The 18,477-nt window shown below is 37.3% G+C and overlaps 1 protein-coding gene across 1 annotated transcript; it reads right to left on the reverse strand.

Annotated features, from left to right (window-relative positions):
* Nucleotides 1–14,371: 14,371 nt before the first annotated feature.
* LOC122277296 (lipid phosphate phosphatase gamma) lies at nucleotides 14,372–17,947 on the reverse strand. The gene is made up of 2 exons (XM_043087248.1): nucleotides 16,991–17,947; nucleotides 14,372–14,656 (listed from the first exon to the last, which is right to left on the reverse strand). The coding sequence occupies exon 1, from the start codon at nucleotides 17,669–17,671 to the stop codon at nucleotides 17,009–17,011; it is 663 nt and encodes a 220-aa protein (XP_042943182.1). The 5' UTR covers nucleotides 17,672–17,947; the 3' UTR covers nucleotides 14,372–14,656; nucleotides 16,991–17,008.
* Between the last annotated feature and the right edge of the window lie 530 nt (nucleotides 17,948–18,477).

The raw sequence follows: 18,477 nt of genomic DNA on the forward strand, positions 1-18,477 counted from the left end.
TCGGAGATTGGAGGTAGGATGGGGCTGAATCGGAGATGGAGGATGGGATTGTTTGGATTGTGTGCTGTGGATTCTTCGGATTGTGTGATTGTTTGGAATCTGGATTCAATGGATTTTTTTTTTTTTTTTGTAAATTTCATTGTGATTCGGACCCCTAAATTGATTTGGTTTCAATCATGAAACCCTAACCCCTAAATTGATTTAGGGGTTTCAACCCCTAAATCATTGAAACCCCTAAATCAATTTAGGGGTTAGGGTTTCGGATTGGGACCCTAAATTAAATTAGGGTTCCAATCCGAAACCCTAATTTGATTTAGGGGTTTCATTGAAACCCTAACCCCTAAATTGATGCTAGGGTTTCATGATTGAAACCCCTAAATCAATTTAGGGGTTAGGGTTTCGGATTTGTAGCTCTAGCATGAGATATGTTGGAATGTAGTTGGCCATGTCGATTAGCAATATGATTGGATTTGTCCATCCTTGATGTAATTAATCTTAAGAATGCGATACTCTATTAATGGAAGTAACATGAGTGTATACATTCCTATTAACTAATTTCAAAATTAAAAAAAAAAAAAATACTACTGAAACTGTTTCAGCAAATATCAAGAAGAATGTGCAAGGCCAACATACAAACAATGAGCAAATAAATCGACTAAACATGTGGTCAAAACCCAATGTCAATCATCCGAAATGGACAATAGGCGTACCCTGCCATTGTACCCTTTCATTATCTTTTTTAATAAGCAGTAATTCATTAATAAGCAAACAAGTACACAAAAATGTATAAATAAATTTCTATGAATAAGATAAAGATACAAGAAAGTCATGTATGTTTAACACATTAAAATCTGTGGAAGCAGTCCAGGATAAGAGAATATTGATAAAAGAAACAAAAAAAATAAAATATCCCAGTTTTGAGCTCCTCCAACGTCCTTTTCCATGCCTCAGATTTTGTCTTTCAGTTCCTTTTACTATTCTCCATGGCACCAAAACACCCACTGGATTAGTCTTAGATAATCAAAATATTATATATTCTTACAGCCTACTAAACCAATCGGTTAATTTGTAACACATAGGTTTTTAGTCAAGTGGGAGAATATTATATATTCTTACAGCCTTCTTACAAGCATTACATAATATATAAATGGAATGACATAAGTGTAAACATTCCTAGTAATTAATGCTACAAAATTATTTAAGGTGATTGGCTCTAGCTAAGAGCCAAGTCTTATGTTTGGAAAATATATATGCAAACTTCTTCATACAATTTTATGCAGATAGAACTTCATTAATTAGTAGCAAAAGTTTTCCAAACTGTCACTACTGGTTATCAAAACTGAATTTATTCCTTATAGTCTGATCCCTTAATTTAAATCAGACCACAAACTTGCAAAATCAGCATAACTGCCATGCCATTTCTTAACAAGACTATCTTGTGTTGGATTTATTCCTTCTAGTCTGATTCCTTTTATAATATTCTGTTTGACTTGTTCTGTTTGTATACATTTTTGCCCTGATTGTGTTGGATTGCACTTTGAATTTTATTTTTATCCTTTTTTGTTGGAGAACCAAGAATGTCTTTGGATTTCAGTGATAGCTCGCCTTCCCCAGCCAACACCCCTACCCCAAAAACTAACCCTACTCCTACCCCTATAACGAGTACACCTTGCCCTGCTCCGAAGCCCACACAGGGTAAGAAACCTGTATCTATAGTTTGGCAACACTTTACCAAACTAGAGGGTGGTGACCCCAACAACCCACAAGCTAAATGTAATCATTGTGGGAAAATGTATAGATGTCACTATAGGAAACATGGTACATCCCAGCTGAAGGTCCATCTAGAGGAACAATGCAAGAAGAGTCCAATTTTAAAATCCTTAGTAGAGAAGGGTCAATCTAGACTAGATTTTAAAATGGCGGATGGGAGTAGTGGGGCCGGGGGGCCAACATTGAAGGGGTATACGAAATATAACCCTGATGAGTGTAGAAGAAGGTTAGCTCGTATGATTGTCATGGACGAGCTGCCTTTTCAGTTTGTGGAGGGTAAAGGGTTCCAAGAGTTTGTCCAAGAGTTGGAACCGAGATTTGTACTTCCTTCTCGTCACACTGTGGCAAAGGATATTAAGAAGATGTACCTCCATGACAAAGATGTTTTGAGGGGCCAATTGGTGGGTTTGGTAGTTTGTCTCACTACCGATACTTGGACTTCAATCCAAAATATGAATTACATGTCGTTGACTGTGCATTTTGTTGATGCTGATTGGGTTCTGCACAAAAAAATTTATTAAATTTTGTCAAATAACTGATCATAAGGGTGAGACGATTGGGAAGGCATTGGAGGCCGCAATAAAGGAGTGGGGGTTGGAAAAAGTTTTGTCTATGTCAGTTGATAATGCGTCATCTAATGATGTCGCATTGGGGTATCTAAAGAATTATCTTAAAGATTCAAATAAGACATTCTTGGGTGGTGAATACTTGCATGTTAGATGTGATGCACATATTTTGAATTTAATTGTGACTGAGGGGTTGAAAGATGTTGATGACTCGGTGGCACGAGTTAGAATGGCTGTGAAATGGGTGAGGTCTTCTCCTTCTAGATTGGAGAAATTCAAAGTTGCTGCAAAGGCTGCAGGCATAATATCGAAGAAGGGTCTTTGTACTGATGTGCCTACCAGATGGAACTCAACCTTCTTGATGTTGGAGGCGGCCCAAGAATATAAGGCAGCCTTTCAATTATTGGGTGATGAAGACATCCAATATGTCAAATACTTTGATGAGCACGGTGGATCACGAAAGCCTAATGATGATGACTGGGTGGTAGTTTCTACTTTCGTTGATTTTCTTGGATTATTTTATGATGTCACATTGAATATATCTGGTTCTTTGTACCCTACATCCTATGGGTTTTGTCAACAAATATGTAGGGTAAAAGAAGAATTAGAAGATATGCGTAGGGGTTCCAATGAAAGGATGAGGGGGATGGCAGTGAGCATGATGCTAAAATATGACAAGTATTGTGGAGATTTGACTAGAATGAATATTTTCTTATATGTGGCTGTTATTCTTGATCCCCGTTTGAAAGTTTCAGGCTTGTTATATGAGTTGGGACTTGTTCACGATCAGGTATGAACTGAAATTATTGGTGAATTGGCCCGAGAGACCCTGAAAAAATTGTATGACGAGTTTATGGCAATTAAGGGTGGTACTACATCGAAGACACATACACCGACCCCAACGCCTTCTACAGACACCGTCACCAGACCTCCTACAAAGAAGCGCAGAATGCCGTGGACTAAGACCCTGGCACAGAATCCCACACTAGTCCATCAATCTACGGAGGTCGTTTCTGAGTTAGACAACTATTTGTCAGCGGATATGGTCCAAGATGATAATGATCATTTCGATATATTAGGATGGTGGAAGAATGCCTCAAAGAAATATCACATCATTTCTGAGATTGCCCGCTGTATTTTGGCCATTCCTATTAGCACCGTTGCCTCAGAGTCAGCCTTTAGTACCGGAGGTCGTATATTGGATCCTTTCCGTAGTTCATTGTCTCCTACAACTGTAGAGGTATTGATATGCACACAGAGTTGGACGATAGGAAAGGATATTCATGTTCCAGATATTTTAGATTTTAAGGAGACCGATGAGGGTGGTGATCAGTCTGGATTTGGACCACCTAGTAAATGTTTTTTATTCTATTATTTTAATTTATTTATATTCATTTAAATTTCATCGTTATTAATTTTAATATTAATTTTTGTAGTAACACATGAGACGTCTAGCACCTCTGCAACATAAAAATGTGCTGAAGCCCGGGCCGCCCCAACTGTCACACCCCTTCACTCAAAGACAAGCCACAGCTAACAAGCCTCTTTAGAATATTTATTTCTTAATTATTTGTTCGAATTTTCTATTCAATAATTTGTAATGTTGATACAATGTCCCTTGGACACGTTTATGTTTGTAATTTTGTAATTGTTTAGCCTTTCAATTTTGTAATAGCTTAGTTATTATTATTTTACCATTCATAACACTTTTTTTTTTTTAATCTGGTCTTTTAACTTTTCTTTTCCTTTTTACTTATAATTTTATGGGCTGAAAAATGAAAATGGCCTAGCAATTGCTTTTTCTGGGCCAAAAATAGCAATTTCTGGGCCATTTTGGGCCCAGAAACCGTTTCTGGGCCCAGCCATTTTCGGCCCAGAAGGGGGGTGCGGGGGGCCGGATGGATTGCCCCCCCACCCCGTACCCTGTCATGCGGGACGGGGTACCCCGCCCCCGCACACCGGGGGCGGGGGACGGGGGTGATTTACCCCATCCGCCCCATGCGGGGGCGGGGGGCGGGGGTCTACCCCGCACCGTATGGTGCGGGTAGCACCCCTAATACTTATAGTAATAAGACAGATTAAGAGGAAGACAACAAGTCTAGAATGTTTAAGGAGGTTCAAGGTGAAAGGGAAGATAATAAAATGATGCACATGTATACCTTGTGTAATCTGACTACGAAGAATGTTTGAGGAGCTTCATGGTGGCAATCTCTCTCTTTATTGCAACAACATATCAATGACGTTTTCTAATTCAAAGTACACGATTTTCACCAAGATAATTATAGAGGAAACCCATAAAGACACCCAATGGGAACCCATTAATTGAAAGATATACAACATATAATTACTTTGCCCAGTGCATTACAACATAGTAGCATCTTAGATGCTTGTTTAATCATTAGAGTAAGTTTCATGATCACTATCTCCATCCTCTCTACTTGACTCTACTGTATTGTCACTATTCTAATCACTCTCATTCTTCATTAAGTCAACACTAAGGAACTCATCCTCCTCAACTCTTGGATCGAGGTGGTCTAAGATGACTGTAGCATCAACTATAATTGGGTCTATATCTAATCGATGCAAAGGCATATTTAGGCATGTATCATCTTGATGTACAAAATAGACTGGTGAAGAAAATTCTTCATCCTGGTACACTTCATCCTTAATCAATTCTTCATCATTCTCATCCTCAACTGTTGGATTGCTCTATGTGATCTTGGCTACCGTGTGTACTTCTTGCCTGTGTTGTCGAAACCTCTTTGAGCGGCTAGGAGTTGGATGGTTCTGTGTGCGAAGAGGTAGCGCAGCAACCCTATGTTATGGGGAAGATTATGGGATGTGCATGGCTATGTGGGTATATAAAGAGGTTTTGTAGGGTTTTGGTTCGTGTGAATTTGTTGGCTACCAAAAAGGAGAGTTTTCAAACTCAATCAAAACATAGAGATGTGGGCGTAAGTCGATTACATGATAAGAAATCTTCTAGACTAAGAAATAACTCTAGGGAAGATGGCAGAGGGAAATAATGTGGAGGAAAGAGAGGTATAAAAATGAGAATTACGGCATGTAACTTCAATTAGTTATGAATTAGGAAACCCTTCGAAGTAAGAAATCACCCGTGATACATGGAAGAACTTATAAGTACACAATCTGATGAGTATACAAAAGCAAGGGATGCCTGGAATCACTGGCTCATCACACGAATGTGTGAGTTATGTCTAATTTTAATGGGCTTGAAACCAAATGTGACACCCAAACTCACACGTATGGAAACGCGGGAATCGTGACGTTAGGATAATGATAACACAAGTCACGCATCCTAACAATAAGTGTCAAATGTGTATACATGCAAAAAGTATATAACAAAAACGAAGTGGATAAGTTAAATAAGTCTACTAAGTACCAGAATTTTAAATATAGATTTACTCAAATAAAAGCGTTTAAAAAGAGTTATATAGTTATCCAAAATATATATATATATATATATATAAATAATACAAAGACCAAAACACATAGACAAGTAGAAAACAAATCCCAATACACGAAAACAACTCCAGGTCACTCCTCTGGCAGAGCCAAAGCCTCAAGCTCGATGTCCACATCTACATCAAAATCCACGATTCCATAAAACGAAACTGCAGGGTGTCGAATACCACATGGGATACGAATCTCAGTAAGTAATCAACCAAACAACCCACGAGATAAAAACACATTAATGCAACCAATATGTATGCATGCACATGATGAAACATGCATGAGGCCAAAGACATCATTTTTTTCCAAAAATGACCATTTTCCAACACACATAAAAAATCTCATTTGACCCAAAACATGCCATTAAATACTATTCGCCATATTTCTTGAAAACAATTTAAGCATAAATCCACAATTTTCTCAGAAAATGGTCCTCATATCCATTAAAACACAAATTGTCATTTTCTCAAAAAATTGTCTAACATATCCATTTATCCAATCACTATAGGCAGGAATCGCAGGCGGGACTACTACCATCCCTACCGTGTGCACCATAGGTGGGAATCACAGGCAGGACTACCACCATCCCTGCTTATCATCATTCCTACAGCTTGCACTATAGGCGAAAATTGCAGACAAGACTACCACCATCCTTACTTACCATCATCCCTACTGAGTGTACCGTAGGAGGGACTCACAGATGGGACTCTACCACATCTCTGCTTACCACCATCTCTACTACTAATACTATAGACAGGAATCACTGGTGGGACTCTACCACCATCCCTGCTTACCACCATCCTTACCGCTAGCACTGTAGGGGGAATCACAGACGGAACTCTACCACCATCCCTACCACGTGCAATGTAGGCAGGAATCACAAGTGGAACTACCACCATTCCTACATTCCTACAGCTTGCACTGTAGACGGGAATCGTAGGCGAGACTACCACCATCCCTACTTATCATCATCCCTACCACATGCATCGTAGGCAGAAATCATAGGCGAGACTCTACCACAATCCTTGCTTACCACCATCCCTACAGTTCATTTTCCTTTCTCTTATTCCTTTCAATCCATTCAAATATACATGTACCCAAAATCCACTTTTTTAACATGAAAACCCAGTTTTCATCCTTAACACATGAACATGCATAAACACAACGATAAATGTCATGTCACCAACACAACATATAAAATATTCAAACACAACATAAAAACACCAAGCAAAAACCAATTCCATAAACCAACCCATTCTCCAATCCAACCCAACCCTCATACTCCTTAGATTCAAAGTCCGACAGAACCAACCAGACTGCAGAAAATATGTTAGTGTAAAAATATATTCAAATCTCATAAAAGTTTTTGGAAAATTACTCATAGTGATGAAATATAACTTTTGGAAGATCAAGGTGGTACAAAATGTGGCTACACAACAACGTAACAATGTATTTCGAAACAAAGCCGTGGGTCTTAAAATGCCAAATTTTGAATGGGGACAAATGAAGACTTGGGTTGGCTAGAGAATGGTTTAGAGATGTTGGAGAAGCTAGTGGTGGTGGTTGTTGGTCGTGGGTGGCGGCGTGGGTGGCAGTTGGAGGCCAAAAAGTTCAAATCGAAAATGGAGATGGTAGGGCTTCGAGGGTGGCAGATCGGGGTTGAGGAAGGGTGGGGTTAAGTAGCCGGGAGGCTGTCGGTAAGGTGGTGAGAAAATAGCAGCCAATGGTAGCGGCATGGCGGCGCGCAAGCTCAAGGAAGCAGAGGCTTCTAGCTATGTGTGGTGGAGATTGGCGGCGCAGGAGGGGTTGAAAACGGAGGTGTGAGGTCACTAGCCGGTGGGGAAGGAGATGAGAGCGGCAGCGACGACAATAGGAGGCGCAAAAATACCTTGGTTACACAACCCTACTCTTTTTCAAAAGGAGTGCATGGTACTTACACAATTTATGACTGTATCTAGCATTACTCTGTAGGTAGGTAGAGAAGAAACTTTTGATTCTTGGTTATAGTTTTTGCTCTTCTTGTATTTTTGTTTCAACTATCATGATACTTAAATGAGCAAACTAAAGGCATTTTTCATGAAATTATAGAGCTTTGATTCAACTTTGTAACGACAATTGACAAGTATATATCCGACCATTTTTGCAAATATTTGTTCCAACTTCAACATTCTCTACCATGTATAATCCAACTCAATTTTTTATACTAAGAATATTATATGCAAACACATTATTTTCACATAAAGTACTATTTCCCCCTTAATTAAATGAGATAAGTACGTGCATGCTGAAAAAAAAAAACACTCATCAAATTTATAAGATAGTTGATTGTGATAAGCTTGTTGGCGTTACAAAGCTAGCTGAATCAAAGCTCTATAAATTCATAGAAAAGTCTTTTAGTGATCAGTTCAGGTAAATGCATGCCATAATACTTAGAAAGGAAAAATACAAGAAAATCAACAACATAACCAGGGAGCAAAAGCTTCTTCTCTCCCCATTATAAGCTACAATCATAATTTTCATGAAATATGGAGTGCAGCTACGTACAAGTGCATGATCTATTGTCAAAATATAAATTCTTTTCACGGAGTTCAAACAGTACTCAAGATCAATCGCTCCAAAATGGATCATCGAAAGTGCAAAGTTTTTTGAAATTTTTTTTTGGGAGTTAATATAAGCTCAGTACGCTTGACCAGTTGGAGTAGTTTCACATGACTCCGATTAAGAATGTTGGAAACATTCTATATTATTGGTTCCATTGCAATTCTTTATATATATTATTGAGAGAGCAAGAAAATGCATGCTTTCGTTGTTTGTTCATGATCTGAGCAAGAAACTGATTGTTATAGCTAGCTAGCTAGCGCTCTTATTGGACGCTTATAAAGAATGATCAGAGCAATCACACCACAGTAAGTGATGGCCGAGAGCACTAGAAAAGAAAGTTTTTTCTATTATGTAAGCTCATATGTAGTTGGCTCACTTTTTCCTTATCTTTCTCTCTTTTGTTAAACGTCTCGATGAATGTTTTTAGAGATTGGTATTGATCTTAATATATTATAGTCATGTCTGCCATGATGAGAGATGTTTAGTGAGGAATAAAGGAGCAAAGTGATGGAGATCAGGTAAAGAGTGATCAGCTTGCATTCACTCTAAACAACGTACGTCTCAACAAGCCTTGCATTGGTTTAGTGCCCTTTAATTTCGACAGACCACTTTAGAGTATCATGGAGTGTTTGAGCTCTATAGAAAGTGTTTAAGATTATCTGACAATGGACACACATGATAATGTGCGTAGTGGCACTTGAGTCTCTTTTTCTTCGTGGAAATTATTATAACGCGCAGTTTGTAGGGAGGAAATGAGCTGCTTTTGATCCTTGGTTCTAGTTTTTTCTCTTGTAGTTTTATCTTTAGCTATCATGATATTTAAATGAACCGATTAAAGGGGAATTTCATCAAGTTGTTGAGCTTTGATTCAGCTCAACAATTTGCAAATAAATAATTTGCCACCAACCATCAAATTATTAATGTCGGAATTAGGCCTGCAACCCAGCCTTGTAAAGCCGGTTTTGTGCCCGACCCAACCCGCAAGACCTCATTTTAGGCATTAACCCAAACCGACTTGATCCGAACAAAACCAAACCAGGTCGAACCTGTATGACCCAACTTTAAAAACAACTTTGTTTACCTTGCTGTCATAAACGAAAACTTATTAACAAATAGATGACAGCAATGAAAACTTATTCACAGAGAGAGGAAGGGAGAAAAGTGGTCTTGGTGAAATAGAAGATCCCGAGCTAAGAAGGTGAGGCACCCCCTAGCCTCAACCTGCCGAGCACCAATTCGTCAATAAGAAGACGACACACTACAAAACCCAGTAGTAGCGGCGGCAGCAACCGAGTCTCCCCAAAACACTCTTTAAAACCTCTAGATCTGTAAGCCTCTAGGCTAGAAAACCAAAGCATGCTAGAGAGAGAGAGAGAGTGAGGAGACCGGGCATGGGGCTCCAAGGGACCGAGAGGGATTCAAGACCACAGGCTATCTTTCTTCTGATAAAAAACGAAGTCCCCTTTTGGCACAAGAAAGGGATCAACATCGTATACAGACTCATCAGAACAGGCTATCTTCAAACCCCTTTATTTAATGGGCTTTGATCGATCTGAATTTTTCTTGAAGTTTTTCATGTTTTTGTTCATGGGGGCTGGTTTCTCTGGTTTTGCAGCAGATCAGAATTATAGATTTTGTTCTCTGTTGAAGCTTGGTCTGTTCGTGGTTCTTCTGGGGCTGAGATCGTTGTATTTTGGCCGGAGTACTCACCGTTCTTTGTGGCGATTAAACCAGAGGTGAGCTTCTCGATCTTGTCCTGAATTGATTGCCATTTCGCTGCAAAGACTTTGATAGAATGGGACAATAATATCAACAACAACAAGATTTCAAGGCAAGTCGGAGATAGGACATTCCGCCGGATAGTTCAGGCAAGCTTTGGTTTGGTTTTTGTTCACCCTTTTTAGTTTTGACTGGTTTTCAAGCAAACCCATTTCCTGATTCGGTTGAGTCTTAGGTAAAGGAAATCGCATCCCAAGACTGGTTGAGCTTCACATACTTAGAGTCTTGGAGGCTCAGGTTTGAGAAAATTGAAGGTTGCCAGTCGGTTGAACAATAAAATCTAACCCGTCTTTTTTGTTGGATCGGTGAACCGATGATTTATAACCCGTCATCTATCGGGTCGATTTGATTTGGGTCACTCGGTTTGTCGAGTCATATGCACAGGCCTAGTCAGAATATAATTAATTAATAGATAAATTCTACATATTTTACTCTTATCAAATATATATACAATATTTCCATTGGATTTAAGTTATATTATATACATATTATTCTCTCCCCATAATAATTAAGCTGCAATCATAACTCATGATCCCACTAAAAAGAAAAACATGGAGTGCATCCCTCTCTCTCTCTCGTTCTCTCTCTCTGTATATATATATATATATATATAAAAGTGCGTCTATTATATATATCCAACTCTAAACACTTTTCACGGGCGTTTAAGCTAGCAGTACTCTATATATAGTCACTCCAACGTGGCTCATTCAAAGTGTATTGTACCGTACAAATTAAACTTGCTGAAATGTTTTTGAGAGGGAATACAACTGCAACAAATACCCTCTTCTGCTGCACTTTTTCTTTATTATTATTATTATTATTATTATTATTATTATTATTATTATTCTTTTCTTTTCTTTTCTTTTCTTTTATTTATTATTATTATTTTTTTTTTTTGGCGATGGCAAATCGCCAGTTAGAAACAGATCGTGCCTTCCATTTGTCTTCTTCGCGGAGATGGTAAGCTCGACCAGCGAGAGTATCACACACTCTAGTTTGAAGGAAGGTAAGAAAGATTCTATAATATTATTTGTTTCTTTCCAATTACCTCTTTTATTGAAAATGCAAAAAAAAAAAAAAAAAATTATATAAATGAAAAAAGAAATTGCAATAAGGAAAGCGAAAAACACGTTTAATAAGACATGCATAGCGCATGCATGTAGAATATTATTTTGGTGAATATAAGTATTAACAATACAGGTTTCATTTATTATGTTTATTGTATGATCATCTGTCAAGAGATTTTTAGACTTAGTTAATAAGTGTTGTTTTTAATCATTAAAAAATAAAAAATCCCATTTTAAATTTTCTTTGTATGCATGAGACTATTTTCATGTTATGCTTTTGGGAGTTTATTTTCAATAATAGAGTATTTTTATAATTTACTATAGATACCAGGAACAACTAACAAGTTTTTTTTTTTTTTTTAAAAAAAAAAGAAAAGGTAATGATAGGCTTACAACCCTTTTACCACCTCTTTACTACTCTTAGTATATTTGTTTTTTTTTAATTTTATTTTAAGTATTTTTTTTAAATCCTTAATCATTAAGAAAAAAATCAAAAAATATACAATGTTACTAATAGTTACTTCATTAATTATTAAGTAAAAAAAAATTAAAAATAAAAAAAGAGTATAGAAGAGTGGCAAGACTATCGTTATTCTAAACCTATAGGAAGCGGGTGTTACAAAAACGCTCTTCCATACCTTTATATAATCTTTGTACACTACTTACACTAGAGGTTCATTGTATATTACTCGTGTGTCATGCATGCCAAGGTTGGTGTTGTACCTCTTAGTTTTTTTCCTCGCTATACAAAACACAACGGTCCACTAAAATATAAGCACACACTTTGTGCATGTGGGAAAAGCACAATGCAGATGCAATGCTCCTTGCTCGTGCTCACTTCTTCACTTTTCGCGTGAAGTTAAAGCATTAAAATAATTTTATATTTTGTGTCCCGTGTAATTGGTTTGGTCATGTTTTGAATTTACGTTAAAAATTAGTGTAAGCTAGCAGTTTGTGTTCGTTAGAGCTTTTGTTATAGAATTGCTTAAAGGGGAAATAATCATGTGTTAACATAATGACAAAGCTTATAAATCTAAATGAGTTACTGTTGGGGGTTATTCCACATCAATTGTGAAAAGAGGCTAATAGTTAGCTTATAAGTGTGAGAAAAAGTTTCATCTTTTGAGTTAGATTTTGGCATTGAGAGAGGTTCAAGACCATCCAATACTAGTATCAAAATCCAAGTTTACCGACAGCCTTGATCAAATTGTCCACAGGAGAAAATGATTGTCGCTGCTTCAACTCAGGACCCAATGTGTGAAGAGGAGATTGTTTAGATTGTCATATATCGGTTGTGAAAGGGGCTAGTGGTCAGTTTATAAGTGTGAGGGAAAGTCTCACCTCTTGAGTTAGTACAGAATTTGGAAACTCGGGATCTGATGTGTGAGGAGAAAATTGTTGAGATTATCCCACATTGGTTGTGGAAATGGCTAGTAATCAGTATTTTATAAGTGTGAGGAAAAACTCTCCTCTTAAGCTAGCTTTTGAGATTGAGAGAGGCACAAAACCACCCAATACAAATATGTTGGGTATAACCAAGTTTGAAGTTTGAACAAATATTACAAAAATAGCAAGAATTATTTGAAATAAAGCAGTCATAACTTAAATTACGAGATTTGATGTTGGCACACTTGTTGGCATTGCAAAGCTAACTCAAAACTCTATGTCCTCATGTTTCATGAAGACCTTCAAATCTCAATATTTACTAGACACCTTTTGTTAGTTCTCTACATCATGTTTTGTAGAGACTTAACATTGTCCTAAGTTATTTAGACTCAAGAGAGATTAGGAATGCTTGGTCTGATCTGACCAAATGAGTTAGGGCATAGCCAGACACTCTTTCAAAATGTTGCTATATTGATCTTCTCTTGAAGAGATTTGATATAGTGTTCCCCCAAGCATCTTTGGACAGCCATTTTCATTTCATATTGTAGCATGTATAATCGCAGTTTCTCTCTTATAGGTGTGCCTGCCATGTGCTCTCTCTCTCTCTCTCTGCTCTCTCTCTTCATCTCACACTCGTAGTTGGAGGGTCATAGTTCATGGCCCCATTCTACCCAGTTTGTTCTAATACCCTAAGAAACAAGAGTGCTTCAAATTTGACCAGCCAAAAACACCATTGTGATGCTGATTCAAGCACATGGTTTCAAGTAACTTTTACACTAATTTTGAGGGGAATTTGTTGTCGTCTAAATAGCGTAAAGGTAGGTAGCCTTTTAATCGAATTTTTGCAAAGCTTATATATATCACTTGAGTATGAAATGTATGAGTTAGTGTGCAAGCAGTTTGTATGGTTTACTCGTGCAACAACATGCGTGATGTGATTTTTATTTTTATTTTTAATATTTCTTTGTGTACACCTTCTCGATACTATTTTGGTAATATTTATAGGGAGCGAAGAAATTTCATAGAAGTGATATGTTGACACATGTTTAAATATTCTTGCAAACTATTGAATTAGCGTAACTTGTTCCGTACGTGAGAAAGTCACATAAAAGTTAAAACCAACCTCTAACCCTATAATATTGTAAACGTTTTTGTGATACGAATGATATCTTCATGACATTGTCTGGATACTCTTCTGGCATCTAAGGTCTGTGTGATCATTTAATTTAATATCTTTGTGACAACTGATGATATCCTATCCTTCATGGTGTATTGATGTCAATTTATGTGATCGTTTGTAACTCACTCTTTTCTTTCAAAGGATGTGTATACTCTTGCTTTGCAGCCAGAGACTTTTAGAACTGATCTTTATTGGAGTTGGTACCAAATTCCAATGCTCGAGTCTTGATTTCTAGATGCAGTTTGGCTATGAGTTCAAAGAAATTGTCCTAGAGTCATTGCTCATGCAGTTACTTGAATTGTAGTGCTATGACTAAAGAAATGGGTGCTGAATTGAAATGCTTTTGTTTTGAGAAACATTTGGATTTTGTATTTGAAAATGTCGTAAACAGGGACAAAGCTCATATTTAAGTAGAAACTGTAGTCGTTTCAAATTAGATGAGTTGCAAAACACCCCATTTTGCTACAAGGAACACCAATTTGGCACAAAATGAACACTGATTTTAAGAAGTTTATGTTACTATCTATATTTACTGGCATATAAAAAACTGAGCTTAAAAGAAACATATTATTACACCCACAGATCAACGAGGAAGTGAGTCAAAAGTGTTCTGAAGAACATAATTACCCAAGCATCATTAACCTTTCCATGTGCCCCAACAATTTTTTAATTATCCAAATGATATATGTTGAGTATCTACATGTAGTCGTCATCTAACATAAAACAATCAAAACTCCAGTGCTAATCACTAACTTCAGAAGCCACCTTGACTCATAATGCTAGCCAAATGAAGTCATCCAACCAAACATCCGGTTAACTGTCCTTCAATTTACCTGGCAATATAACAAGAATTCAAGAAAGACTGGTGTAAATATAAACTTATTATATCAAGAACAAAAGGATTCTCAACCTCAAACTGTCAAGCTTAATAATTACTTTTATATTATACACACTTTATATGATGGAAAATCAAGAAATGGGAAAGAGATTTTCTTGAGGGCTACCGCAGTAATAAGAGCAATTCAATTTGATTATCCCTACCATTTGAAGGCTAGAAGTTCACTTCAAAATCAACTAAAATAGACAAAAATATGGCCTCAATCATGTGAAGACATTACAAAGACCATTTTTCTTCACTTTCTTCTTACCTTAGATCCTCTGTTTAGTTCTAAAGCATTATAGTTGTTCCTTCCCTAGTTCCCATAGATGTAAATATTACATTATTAAGCCATTCTTTAGACATTTGACTTTTTGGCATTTAGGTGAAACATAAATGGGAAAGGACCAACAAGAACTGACAGCAAAGATTGAGGGAAGGGAGAGTAAAATAGACTCATTTTCAGCTAAAACCTATATTGACCATCAATGGTGCAAGCATATCAATAACTTAATTCTGTATCACTTAGAATGTGAGATCGTTTCACATATCATACAGTATGACAAGAAGACTTGTAGCCATAAGTGAATGTAACTTTTACTGCCAAATGAGACGACTCGCTTCACATAATGGAACTCCATGTGACAACTATTAGAAGGCAATAAAAAATTGATGATCACTGCATCACCTAAGTTCCATAGTTTTTTTTTAGAAAAATTCTATGTGCAGTCATTTTTGCGGACTCCTTTGTGCACTCCAGTGATATGATTGGTTGTGTATTAAAAAAAAATTAATCCAGCCAATCATATCAGTGGAGTGCGCAGGGAGTGCGCAAAAATGACTATATGTAGCATTACTCTTTTTTTTAATAAAGCAATTCAAATTTTATTAATAGCGGAAAAGGGCGCATCTCAGGCACACAGGGCATATATGAAAGAAGCACCCGATTAGAAAGGAGGAAAAAAATACTCTTTTTTTTTTACAAGTGAAAGGAGGAAAAAAATAATGAGGGCAAGAGCTACTCTGAGCCAACACCCATACACAGAGCATCGTTAGAAATAAGAAATTAATTCCTCAGTTTTAAGTTGTAAGTTGTGGGTACAACTTAGAAGTCAAATAAATCATATAAGAAAGCATTGTAACTGCTAATGAGAAATCGGGATCTTAACCTACAATCATGTACCACCAGTTGGCCTGGGGACAAAAATGGTGGAGAAACACAAAAACAACATTGAAGATCTAAAATTTCACCCTTTTTGGTGTTTTCTTCAAAAACTGGTCATTTTAGAAGTACGTCAAGGGCATAATTAAAAACAGACATGTGTCACAAGATAACCCATATACAAGATATCTTTCCATCCGTTTCTCATCTAACAATCCCCAGGTTCATGGCAGTGAGGCATCCACCTCACAGAAAGGGTAAAAGCATGACACAGTCTTGATAATACAAAGAACCAAATCAAGATACTAAGATGAGGAAATTTTAGATTCAAATTAAGGACTTACCAGCAAGATAAACAAAATAAGCCAATGGGGCATATGGCCCCAGAAGCATCACAGTAGGAAGGCGGTATAACTTATTCAATAAAATTTCACAAGAAATGATCAAGCACCACCGCTAGGATTTTCCCATCTATTTTAAACAAGCAACATTTTTATTTACAAATCTGAACTTGTTTCTCTCTGTTTTGTATTTTAACTTGGAAAAAAAAATGAATAGTATGAGACAACCACAAAAAGGATAGCTTGGTCAGCTAAGTAAATGCCAACAAAGGATCATGTACAGTATTCAAGAAAGATTTGACAATCAAAGAGAGAAGAGGATAATCAAAGTAATTTGTTAGGTTAATTTCCATGCATAAAGATATCCCTTGAGAAACAATTTCGACCCAATGTGATACTCTATCAAACCTTTTTTTCTCTAATTGATTATGTGTGAAGTTTCCTTCCCTAATCCACTATAGTCATGAAACAATGCAAAAAACTATAACAGGATAATTTATCAAATAGAGAGGATTAATCTAAAATAAAGTATGGCATACAGTAGGAGAGTTAGCAGTGAACCCAACAAAAAAAGTTCTAAATTAAAGTTGAATCTTTTTTTCCCACATACTACCACCTCATATTCGAAACTAGGTCGGTGTCAATGAAATCAGCTAATAAACGAAATCTACACACAGAATGGTAATCAGCGTAACACAAAATCTTGGATCAATCACTTATGAAAACGTACAAAATTTAATTCAGGAAAACGGAAGAAAAAGTAAAGACGGATTGAATTTCTACGTACCCAGATGAATGCTAGTAGTCAATTGCTCTTGGAAGACACCTTTTTCCTCTCAGCTCTCGCATTGTCGTACTCAAATTTCAACACATTGGGTATATGAGACGTATCCTTAACATAGAGCATCCTTCCAAATGCGCTTTCCTCGATTGCGGGAAAGTAAGGGGAAAGCACAGAATACACCACCCAGAACCACAGCGATCCAAGAACGATACCCAAAATGGCCCCAGCACAGACCTGAGCAATTGTATGGTACCCCAAATACACCCTAGAATACATAGTGAGGAATGCCAGAGACCAAGACCAGAAATTCACAATCCAATTGTTCCTCGAGTCCCAAAGACCAATCCCTTTAGACGTCAACAGAGTAAAGTACATGGCAAAGAAGAACATATACTGGGAGTGGCTCGAGGGCCAGCCGTGAGAATCGCACGTCTCGAGCAGAAGGCAGGTCTCGGGTCGAGCTTGCTGGACCGATGTCTTGATGAACTCATTGATGAATTGGGAAATTATGAGGCCGAGAGCGAAGAACATACCCTGGAGCTCACGGCGGAAAATGAAGTGGGAGATGAAGCCGCCGAGGCTGATGAAGACCGGAACGAGCGAGACCCAGGCTAGGAAGTGACCCAGTTGGTCCCCCTTATGGTATCTCACGTGGGTCAGTGTCACAGCCTTCAGCGGCGCCATACTGTAGAAACTAGAAAGAACGTTCAAGGAAGCTAAAGATTTTCTGGGTACGGATTATCAATTGGAAATTGATGTGTGGTCAGACCGTCCGTGCTGTTTGATCGGATCTGCGAGCGAGAGAGAGGGCGAAGTTGCGAACGGAGTGGGGGAGTGGGGGATTAAGGAATAATAGGCTTATAGGTCTTGTTACATTATTGTTTGGGTGTTGTTTCTCGGAAAACCGTTGACGCGTCGACAAAGGGAGGATGATGGTCGGTCTTTAAAAAGTAAAGTCGTCGAAAGATGTGGCCATAAACTTGGCAACACGCGGGGCACTCACGCCAATGCTCCCTTCTTTCACACCGAGGTCACAACGCGTAGGGGCTTTCTTTTTCGAGTTCGGATAGGCAAAGTTATTTTGTATATTTTTTTAAGATGGAAACAGTTATTTTATATTCAAAAAATAATACAGATAATTATATCAGTAAAATATATAAAAAAATATATATAAAAATAACTCAATATTAATTGATCTCTCACATTCAACTAATTATTTATAGTTTTGGTAGCTCAGTGCATTACAAACGATTCATCTATATTTTTATCTACCAAAATTCTACTTCTTTATTTTAACTAACCACTTTTTCAAGAGTTCCATCCAACAACTTATCCAAATTTCTTATCTATTCCATTTATAAGTAAATAAAATTGGAGAAAATAATAATAAAAAAATAGATAGATGAAAGGAGAGAGAGAGAGAGAGAGAGAGAGAGAGAACAAACTACATTTGGCTTGACTATTAAAAAACAAAAATATCATGTATTTTA

This window comes from Carya illinoinensis, chromosome 9 (genome assembly GCF_018687715.1).
Source record: "Carya illinoinensis cultivar Pawnee chromosome 9, C.illinoinensisPawnee_v1, whole genome shotgun sequence".
Lineage (NCBI taxonomy): Eukaryota > Viridiplantae > Streptophyta > Magnoliopsida > Fagales > Juglandaceae > Carya > Carya illinoinensis.

What these genes read in the sequence shown, in the direction of transcription:
- LOC122277296 (XM_043087248.1), bottom strand. Translation starts at nt 17,671, where the DNA reads ATGGCGCCGCTGAAGGCTGTGACACTGACCCACGTGAGATACCATAAG.